The sequence below is a fragment of the Beta vulgaris genome, chromosome 4 (assembly GCF_026745355.1).
Source record: "Beta vulgaris subsp. vulgaris cultivar EL10 chromosome 4, EL10.2, whole genome shotgun sequence".
NCBI classification, from domain to species: domain Eukaryota; kingdom Viridiplantae; phylum Streptophyta; class Magnoliopsida; order Caryophyllales; family Amaranthaceae; genus Beta; species Beta vulgaris.
In genome coordinates, this window is record NC_079205.1 from 34,952,758 (window position 1) to 34,964,157 (window position 11,400).

Consider the following 11,400-nt stretch of genomic DNA (forward strand, 5'->3'; position numbering starts at 1 on the left):
CCCTTTGCAACACATGATTAAGTCATCAGTAAAACACATATGTGTTAGCTTAACTTCTTTACATCTAGGATGATAATGAAACTGCTCCAATTCACCAAGTTTATTCAATATCCTTGATAGATATTCCATACACAATACAAAGAGAAGAGGAGAGATATGATCCCCTTGTCTTAGCCCTCTAGAAGACTTAAAAAAGCATTTCATCACTCCATTTATCATCAATGAAAACATGGGGGTACTAACACATTCCATAATCAGAGCTGTGAAGGCTTTAGGAAAACCCAAAGCATCAAGCATTTCTTTGAGGAATTCCCAATCAACTGTATCATATGCTTTATGAATATCAATCTTTAGAAAACAGCTAGGTGAGGTAATTTTCCTACCATAGTGGTTAACTAAGTCTTGAATGACCATAATATTGTGTATGATGTACCTACCATGTACAAAACCCCCTTGATTCTCCATTATCAAGTCTGGTAACACATATCTAAGCCTATTACATAGCACCTTAGTAATGGCTTTATAAATGGTGTTACAGAAGGATATAGGTCTGAATTCAGTACCATTTTGAGGGCATTTTATTTTACGAATCAAGGTAATGACAGTTGTATTTACCTCTTTCAATATTCTGCCTCCATTCAATGCATCCAAAATAGCCTCAATTACATCATCTCATACAATTGCCCATGCATCTCTGTAAAAGAAAGTCCCAAAACCATCTGTTCCAGGGGCCTTACACCCTGGAATAGAAAATAAGGCTGTCTTTAACTCCTCAGCAGTGTATGGTGCATTCAAGGCATGCTTGTGTTGTTCAGTGAGAATTGGCCCTGCATGCACTAATTGTTGCACTATTGGTGTCCTCCTTTCTAATCTTCCTCCAAGTACCTTCTCATAATAAGACAAGAATGCCTTAGTGACATAATCAAGTTCATCATGCCATGCTCCTTGTTCATCATAGATGCTATAAATCTGATTTTAATTTGTAACCTTCTTGCTTTAATGCTTTGATGGAACAAAGATGTATTTTCATCACCATCTTTGATCCAAGTTGCCTTTGATTTCTGTGACAAGAATTGAATATAAGCCAAATGATGTGATCTATACTCCTGTACTGTAGCCAGTTCATTATCTGCTAATTGTGTATCACCAGGATGAATATGCATCAATTTCTGAGCTTCCATCATTTTCTCATAAGCTTGAAGGTCTCTAGCTTGTATATCCATAAAACCCTCCTAATTCAGTTCCTTCAAAGCAACCTTTATCGACTTCATTTTCATCATAATCTTGTACATTTTAGTGCCTTGGATATCTTGCCTCCATGCATTCCTTATAATATCTTCAAATTTATCCGATGACTTCCACATAGTAAAGTACTTGAATGGCTTTTTCCCTCTACTCTCTACATGATACACTTTTAACAAGGCAGGGAAGTGATCAAAATCACCTTCCATTTGGAAAGACACCTCTACAGTTGGATATATATCCTTCCAAGCTTGATTGGCAAGCATTCTATCATGCTTGGAAAAGACTCTACTACTGCCTTGCTGCTTGTTATTCCAGGTAAAATAATTACCTGGATATTTGATGTCTTGCATACCACACTTGTCCATGCAACAAATCATGTCATGCATTTCTCTTTCTCTAACAGGTGCTCCTATTCTCTCATCAGTACTCATTACACAATTAAAGTCTCCACACAGGATCCAAGGTTTATTAACCCTAATTTTCACCAGATCTTCCCATAACTCCATTCTCCTATCTCTCTCATTAAAGGCATAGATGAATGTGATGTAGAAGCTGTTTTTAACCATTCACAGGTTGTAGATGACAATGAATGAATTGTCTAGTACATTCACATATTGTGAGATGGAAACTATTAGGTTTACAAGCCAACAAGATTCTACCTCTATCAATTTTACTTGAATTAGAAGTTAAGCACCACCCATTAATATAATCCCCCTAGATTTTGAGCCTTCACCTTTGACTCTAATAGACCCACAACACCTGCAGCAGTCTTGTGAATGTATTGTTTCACATCATTCTGCTTCTTCGTGTTGTTAAGGCCTCTTACATTCCAACATAATATCCTATCCATCAGGATAAGGAGGTTCTCCCCCTCCTTGAATTTTATCTGCCTGTTGTTCATTAACATTCTCAGTATTATCTGGATGCAAAGGCTGAAAGTGGTTTAGGGTGATTGTTGTAGCACTCCTGGAATTCCTCACTTTGATTGGTTTCAAAGCCTTTTGAAAATCATCAGGGTCCACAATCTCCTTGACATTCTCATCCTCTGCTACTACTAGCACTACTTCACTAGATACCTTGTTCTGTGAAACTTTCTTCTCTAGAGATGTTGTAACCATCTGAGCCTGTTTAGGAGCCCACATTTGTTGCACTTTTTTGCTTTTACAACCTTGGGTTGTGTGACCAATCCCCTTACATTGCTGGCACTGAGTAGGCCTCCACTCAAACACAATAGGTACATGAGTGAGTTCTCCTAATTCATTCCAGAAGTTAACATGATCAGGCCATTCCTGCTCAATCTTAACTTCAATTAGGATTCTAGCATACTGCAACTTGTCTTTATTTCTCGTTGCTTCATCTCTCTTGATTGGATCACCAATCTGTGAAGCAATCTTATGCAATGACTTTTCTCCCCAGTATTTCAAGTTCAATCTTAACTGCACCCAAATTGGTACAGTCTTAAGGTCTTCCTTCTCAAAATCCATCTCAGGACTCCATTGCTTCATAACAAGGGGTTTCTTATCAAAAAATTAATGGCCAGTTAGTACACTATCTCTGGAATCCATAGCCTTAAATCTGACTAAGAACATACCCTTCTTGACTAAGGCAACCTTATCCACCTATTGATTCTTCCAAATTCTCCTCAAAAACCCCTCCATAACTTGAATGAGAGGGTTTACACCTACTACATAGCATAACAAAGCAGAACTCCAATCATCTACTTCCTCCCGAATGTCTTCCAGATCAATATGAATAGGACTCATATTCATATTATCCTTCTGTATACTATTCTCATTCTGACTTCCATGGACTACAACACAATCATCATCTACCACATCATGGAATTGCTGTAATATGGGAATAGAATTACCTCTTACAGGGGACTTTTCACAAACAGGTGCAACATAATCCTTCTTGGAACTATGAATGGATTGTAACCATTCATTGAAGGTATGTCTGATCTCAGATTGCTTTTTCAGATCCTGAATCGATGCTTCAGGTGTCATCGATTGTCTAATGCCTAAACCAAAATCCAAAGCCTCTATGCCAAGGATTTCCTCCATTGATTGCGTTCTCAAAGCTTGAGAGTCAGATGAAGGTCCTCTCACTTTCTCCTTACCTTTTCCAAACTTATTTCCTTGACACTGTCCACTAGATTTTCTTGCCATGGCAACGAATGCAGAAGTTGGTGTACAGTCAGTGACTGATGCCCTTGGCAGTTATGTTCTATGGCCGCGTGTATTGGTGCGGTTATCCGAACAGGTACAATGATTAACATAAGTTATATACATAGTTTTCTTTTATAGTTCCTATATATGATTGTCAGTAATATCTTTTAATTTAACTAATCATCATTAATGTCGCGGTTGTATAATATTATTAAGTATAGGGTTATTTTTGAAACTAAAAAGAAACACGGTTTACCATTGCAAATGTTCCATAGTACAGAGTTACTAGCGGGGATTTCCCAAAATTATAAATTGATGCATTAATAAAATATATATTAAAACAAATCTAACAAGATCATGCATGATCATGTTCTTCATTTACATATAAATCACAAATAACAGTCAAAATAAAATTTACGAATAGTGTAAAATGTCAAAATATAATAAGTGAAAAACAGAAGGAGTATTTAGTATGTAAAACTTGTCGTTTGAGATTATCACCTCTTCGTTAACCATGCATGTGTATGGTTTCGTTCCATTAAATTATTTTGAAAATGGATATATTACTCCTCGTATTCGTTAACGTATACCTTCTTTGTGAATTTAGGTTTAACTGTTTAGTTTTCTTTTCCTTATCAGTGTAATAAATACATGCTAATGTTGTCATACTAAAGGTTGAGGTCCAAACTATACAAAGAATGTAAAACACCCAATCCCAGCCCAATATATAATACATGCATGAAACCACTGAAATGGATTCTTATAATGAACCCACTGGACACACTTTTGATCCGCGGTTTTGGCACTAGAATTTAGCAGAAGAGAGAGATAGAGAGAAAGAAAAAGGGAGACCCATGTAATGAAGAGAGATATAGAGGTAGAGATACGTAAATACCATATATAGTAATGTTTCATTTATTTTGAAACGGTTTAAATACGGTAAGTGTTTTATTTATTTTAGACCGAAAGAAACATAATATTTTTGAATATCTTTGCACACAAAAATTGGCATAGGAATAAAAAAAAGTTCCACAATAAGTTATAATACTTGGTTCGTTGCTTTCCATAAAATGTTAACAAGAGCTGCCATAGAAGCAAGACAAATTGTCAAAAAAGAACAAGAAGCAAGACAAACTCCCTTTTCATGTTGTTGTGCGTAAATTGGCTCCACTCCTTCCATACTATGTGCAATTTAAAGTGGTCATGGAACCAATATCAAGTCATTGACTAATGAGTTTAAACACTATTGAATGTATTCACACCTGCAAATTAAGTTTTGTTTGATTTTCCTCAAATATACCATCTAAGCAACATAATTATGCTTAGGTACAGAGGTGATGTGTTCTTCAATAGCCAATTAACGAGCAAAGAATTAACGATGACCAACAAAAAGATTTAACATGATCCACTAATTAACAATGTGTTAGGTAAGTCCACTAGCAGAGAAGCAAGACGTTATTATCTTTATTAGAGAGAGTACCAGCGCTATGAGGTTTCAATGTGGCTCATTGACAATGTTTTAGATACGTTCACTCATAATGTGTTAACTACATCCATGTTGTAGCGCAGCCCACACTTCACCGTGAAACCTAATTGTAATCCCCCGTAAATTTTTGGATTTTTTAAATATATTTTAGTAATTTATTTTTTTAAAAGGTTGACTATTTTGAAAGTCAAAAGAATTATTTTAAAGATTTAAGGAAGTTCAAATATTTTGTTAAGGCATTCTTTGAAGAATATTTGACACACTATTTTGATTTGAAAAAGGATTTTAAATGGGCTTGAGGAATCTAAATACTAATTGGACTAGGAAAAGAAACTTCGAGTAATGTTAGGAGTTTATTCATCAATCATATTCATTATTCAATCGTAGTTAAAATCCAATTTCCTTTTCCTAAGCCCAAAAGGAATACTTACCCATAAATACCTTGAACCCAAATATTTTACCCATAAAAAACTTTTTCTCTCTCTTCCCACTCAAGAAAACCGGTGCACTATTCCTTCCTCCTCTTCAACGTTTTTTCCCATTCTTCTTTCTTTCTTCTCTTTCAAGAAATATTTTCTTCTTCACCAAGAATTACCACAACTCCACTACCGCCACTATTCTTCGCCGACCACCGCCACTAAGTTGTCGGCACCGCTACTGCTGGTCCTTTGCCGGCGTCCTCTTCCTTGTTCTCTTTCTTGTATTGGTTTGATACTTTTCTTCTTCCTCATATTTTGATGAAAGATTATATTTTATGATTTGTGTTAGTACTAATTATGATTAGAAGCTTTAATTTACTATTTTAATGATGAAACTATAATTATATAAATTATGTATTAAAAGAATAAAAATTCAAATTTTATTATTATGTTTAAATTGTGATTTTAATTATCAAAGCATGAATTTTTATGGTGTTAAAGATTGAAAATCATAGTAGCATGTTATGAACTATAAAATTAATTTAACTTATGAATTTAAGCATGTTTAAGTATATTTAAAGGGTGTTTTAATAATTTATAAGTTGCTGGAATTTTAGAAAGGTTTTTATTAATGGAGTTTTGTGAATTTTAATGACTAGTATAGTGTACTATGCTAGAGATTATAAGTAAGTGAAGTTTAATTGATGAAAACAACTTTTAGATATATTTAAAGGGAATTTAAAGTATTTTAAAGTTTCTGAAATTTATTCGTAGTATTGATTATAAATTCAATTGGTTGTTTTAGGCGGAGACTTTTCTACATGCGACTTATAAAGTTGTTAAAAGTGGCCTATCAATTTGTCTACATAATGTATGTATATACATATGTGTTGTTTGATGTAGTATCATGATTATAGGAGGAAAAGGTTATGTAATATCATGTATAAGAACTATGTGAGTTCATATATGATTGCTATTATAATTGAATTCTACATGTTTTATGCTTGTATGCGAACATGATAAGTATGAGATTTAATTATGAGATTAACATCATGTTTGTATGAAATATTGATGCAAGCATGTTGGTTGAGAACTTTATTTATTAATTCACATGGGGGAAGTACTATATTTATTAGTTGGATCATGATTGAATCATGTGTTCCCTTATGCCATTATTTTCACTACTCTATGAGGATTGTGGGCCGTATTTGGTAGGTTGATAATTTATACCTTTGAAAGGTAAGCTGGTTGTTGGCTAGGTTCAACAAATAAGAAGGATTGGAATAAAGAAAGAATTATCTTGGGTTGTAAGTTGTATGATCACTTATGTAATCCTAAGATAAAAGAAATAAAGTTGTGAATGTTTGATTATATATTATATGTATTCCTTGTGTAAAGTGAAATTTGGATAGTAATAAACTTTAGACTGGTGCACGTCTGAAGTTGGACAATCAAGAATTGGGGTACATGATGGTTGTGTCATGGCTTTTTTCTGGAAATTGGATTGATCACCGTTCCTATTTTTAATTAAAAAGGCTCCTCGATATCGTAGGTCATTATGGAATATGGAGTCGCGCCCGTATTTCGTCTTCCTAGGTGAAGGCTGGTTTTTAGATGATACAACTCGGTGTAATGACTATTCCATTAAAGTAAGAAAAAGATTTTTAAAGTTTAGTTTAGTAAAAGTTATCTGTAGATTGTTAGATTGTTATGTTGTTATTTATCCTTGCTTATATTTATTAGTATCAAGTTACGAATGTTTATTTATTATTATGTACTACTCAGCTTTGCTGACTATGTGCTTTGTTTGTATGTGTTGATCATGAATTTGCCTTATTGATCGTGTTATGATCCATTCTTGGTGTGCAGATTTTCTAGTGCTTTGGGGTTTTGGGAATGAAGAGCTTGTATAGCATATTGATCTATTAATTGTTTTAGTAGATACAATTACATTCAAGTTTGGTTTGAAGTTGAAGTTAAAAATGTTTGGTTTTAAAGTTACTTTCTTATTTATTATATTTCAATTCTAATGTCTAGTTATATGTTTTTCGCTACAAAATTTTGAATAAGTCGATACGTTATCATACATGCGATAATGCTTTGATGATTTTCTAGTTTTATGTTTGAAAAGTATTTTTGGGGAAAAGAAAATTATCGAGATGTTACTCTAACTTGGTGACAAGGTAGCACCCCATGCTTGGCTAGTCCTGGCGCCAATTATTCAACACATATTTCAAGACAAAGAAATCTTGAATCACCAAAAATAGTTATCTAACAAGCAAGTTTCGGCTTCTACCTGTGGTAAAATGTTAATTGCCAAGTATTAAGAGTATATAAGCACATGTCAGGTAGGAAATAATTGTCGCACATTGAATAATTAGGGAGAGATATCCAGTAACACATAGACTAGTGGGTTATTCCACCTATCACCGATTGGTTTTAGGATGGAACCCTACCAACCTTGTATGTGGTCAAACTCTCCTCCGACTTATTAGACCTAGTGAAATTTATCGTACTATCAAAGCAGACGATCCTGGCCCATTATGAAATCCAAGATGGAAGGTATTCAAGATTTGCTTTGGGGCAAAGTAAGCCCAACATAAATCTGATGGCCCTAAGAAGGGGCTTAGTTGACCTCATGTTGGAGGTCTGAGGAGGGCTCAACCTTACATGTTAGGGAGAGTGTTAAGAGTATAAGTCACATGTGAGGTAGAAAATAATTATTGCACATTGAAAAATTAGAGAGAGATTAACTAATGTATATATTGATGGGTCACTCCACCTATCATCAATTAGTTGTAGGATGGAACCCTTCCACACTTGTATGTGGTCAAACTCTCCTCCGATGTTGGATTCTATTAGTCCGAATGAATTTTATCATGGCATCAGAGCGAACGATCGTGGCCCCTTATGAAATGCAAAGATGGAAGGTATTGAAGTTTTTTGGGGCAAAGTAAGCCTAAAAGAAATGTGATGGCCTTAAGAATGGGCCCAATGGACCTCATGTTGGAGGTCTAAAGATTGCCCAACATTACATTTGAGAGGGAGTTCTAAGAGTTTAACTCACATGTGAGGTCGGAAATAATAGTCCCAAATTGAAGAATTAGAGAGATTAACTAATGTATTGATCGGTGGGATACTCTACTTATCATCAATTGCTTTTAGAATGGAACCCTGCAAACTAGTATGTGGTCAAAATCTCCTCCGTTGTGGGCCTGTATTAGACCCAGTGAAGTTTATCACCAACCTTAAACCATAGACATTGTCTAGGTCTATTAGCTAGTTCTCTTTGTTATTCATGTAAATTTGATTAGTCATCGAGATACATATATATAAGGTCCATCTAGAGTAGCTACATATAGACATAGAAAACGCTGACATAACAAGAGGTTCTCAGGCGCTTTTGAGCTAATATAACTGTTAAACACTAGTTTTGATCATGAAAAAGACCAAAGATGCAAACTAAGTTATAAAAAAACAAATTGTTGAGTAAATGGAATTTGCAAGCTATCACTGCATTGATCAATGAGAATACTATGTCGACGTAAAAAATCACTTAGGATGTTCAAAACTAAGTGAAGATGCTCAAGGAACTTACTGGAGCTGCATTGGAGATAAAGAAACAAGTAGGAATTTTATCTTTTAGTTCCTGTGTAAGGAATAAGTACGTTTTGGTAAGCAATAATGGATAGTGAATGAGAATGTTTGTTTGTTCCTTACAAAGGAATAAATATGCTGGTACTATTACTCTAAGTTCAAGGAACTTAGTAGCAGTCAAAGAAACTAGTCGTGTAACATAATGTGCAACAGTTAAAAGGAGTGCGTGGAGATTTTAAAGCCAAAAATTTAGGAAATGTCTAGTAAATGATTTTGTTTGTTTAAAATCTGATTTTCAGGAAAATGTTGTTAAGGAAAATATTTTATCTTTATTCGAAAGTAAAATCCTCTTTGTTTTTGAAGAAATGTTTTTAGATATTATTTGATAAAATGACTTAATTTTGATGTTGTTAATTAAAATGGTTTTGACGTAAAAACTGATTTAAGAAAATAATAAACAACTAACTACTAGATTTTAGGACGCCCCTATCAGATTGTTGCACACATTTTAAGTGAAAATGGTATTTGTGGGAGTTCATGAAACATGATCCTCAAGTTATAAAACATAATGGAAAAATCCTTAAACCACCAACACATGTTTAATGCCATGTGTCAAATGATGAATACTATAAATATACAAGTCTAATTAAGTTATAATTTGTGTTTGACTAAGTGATTAAGCGAGTTTAACTAATTAAAGTGTCAGTTTCTTCATTCTCTTATAAATTATTTATTCCTTTACCTCCTCACTCTATTCCACTAAGTTCAACAGTCGTTGTAATTTTGGTTTTGGGGTAAGGGGATTTTGAGTGAAGTCTTGTATAAGAAAAGTTTTGAGTGAAGCAAGTTAAAGTGAGATAACTTCGAGTTATGTAGAGAGGAACAATTGTTAAGGTAAAAATTTGTTCAAGAACTTGAGTTTGGGAACTCAAGTTGTGGCACTAAGTATAATTAGGTTTTGACAGTGTTTGACCTAGTTGCGGAAAGCGTTGAGTTAAAAATCCCTTGTGGTCGAGGTTGTTTCTTTTTGTTGGGCCCAAGAAGTTTTTCCTCGTAAAAATCTCTCGTGTTTTAGCTTGTTTTTTTGTTTTAGTTTGATAATTCCGCAAAAAGTATAATTCACCCCATATACTATTACTATTGAAATAACAATTGGTATCAGAGCTTGAAGTCGCAAAGCATAGGAAATCTTATTGAGAAAAATATCCAGGAAACATGAATACTACTAAGAAACTTGAGAAAAGTTACACTACCCAACGACCTCCTATCTTAAATAAGAAATTCTATTCCTATTGGAAGAACAAAATGGCGATATTTATCAAGGTTGAGAACTATCGAGTACTGAGGGTCATTGAAACTGATTTGATGATTTTGAAGTCAGAGCCATTAATGACAAAAATGAGGTAATTCCTAAAACATTCTCTAAATATGACAATGGTGACTTTAAAAAAATAGAAGTTAATGCGATGACTGTTTAACTATTGCATTATGGACTTGGACCCCATGCAAATTATAGAATCATGGGAACAAAATCCGAAAAGTAAATATGGGATATACTTGAGGTAACCCACATGAAGAAACTAACACTAGTAGAATAAATGTTTATTGCTGCGGTTTTATCGATACGCAACAATATATCACGTAAAAAGAAAAAGAAAAATATAAAATAACCATATTGCTATGGTTTGGGACGAAAACCGCAGCAATATGGTATCAAGAGGAAATTTTTTGAAAAAAGTTGACTATTTGACCAGACATATTGTTGCGGTTTTTGTCAAAAACCACAACAATATATTAAAAAATAATATTTTAATACATTGTTGCGGTTCTTGTTAGAAAACACAGCAATATCATTAAAAAATATTTTAAAATAAAGTATAAAACAAACATGTCATCAATTAGGGTTTTTTCTGCCTCACTTTTATCACTCACACGCCGTCACTCTCAACCTCTCATCCTCTCATTCTCTCAACCTCTCATTGTCTCAAACTCTAAGTCTTTCTTCCTCGAGCGCATTTCTTTCTTCCGTCCACAACAAGTCTTCATCGGCAGTTCTCTTTTCGTCGACAGCAAGTCCTTCATCGGACGTTCTCTTTTCGTCGACATCAAGTCCTTCGTCGGTCGTTCTCTCTTCCTCGACCGCAAGTCATTCGTCGGCCGTACTCTTTTCGTCTGTCGTTTTCTCTTCCTTGACCGCGAGTCATTCATCACGCGTTCTCTCTTCCTCGACCACAAGTCGTCATCAGTCGTTCGCAGAAGCCGCCTCCGACGAGTTTCCTTCTCGTTGTTCGTATTCACCAAACGAAGACGACCGACAAAGTGTAGTTTTATTTTTCATCATTTTATATTTTCATTTTCGATTTAGATCTATTAATAACTTCAGTATTTTTTATTTTCTGCAGTTTTTTATTTTTTATTTAGATATGATGTTTAGGTGTCTCTGGTTAATATTATATGAATTTGAATTTTATATTGTGGAAATACA

The 11,400-nt window shown here is 34.2% G+C and overlaps 1 protein-coding gene across 1 annotated transcript; it reads right to left on the bottom strand.

The window, feature by feature from the left end:
- Positions 1-2,087: 2,087 nt before the first annotated feature.
- Positions 2,088-2,729, bottom strand: LOC104907647 (uncharacterized). Its single transcript, XM_010696604.1, has one exon. It carries the CDS (start codon positions 2,727-2,729, stop codon positions 2,088-2,090), a length of 642 nt encoding a protein of 213 aa, XP_010694906.1.
- Positions 2,730-11,400: the final 8,671 nt, after the last annotated feature.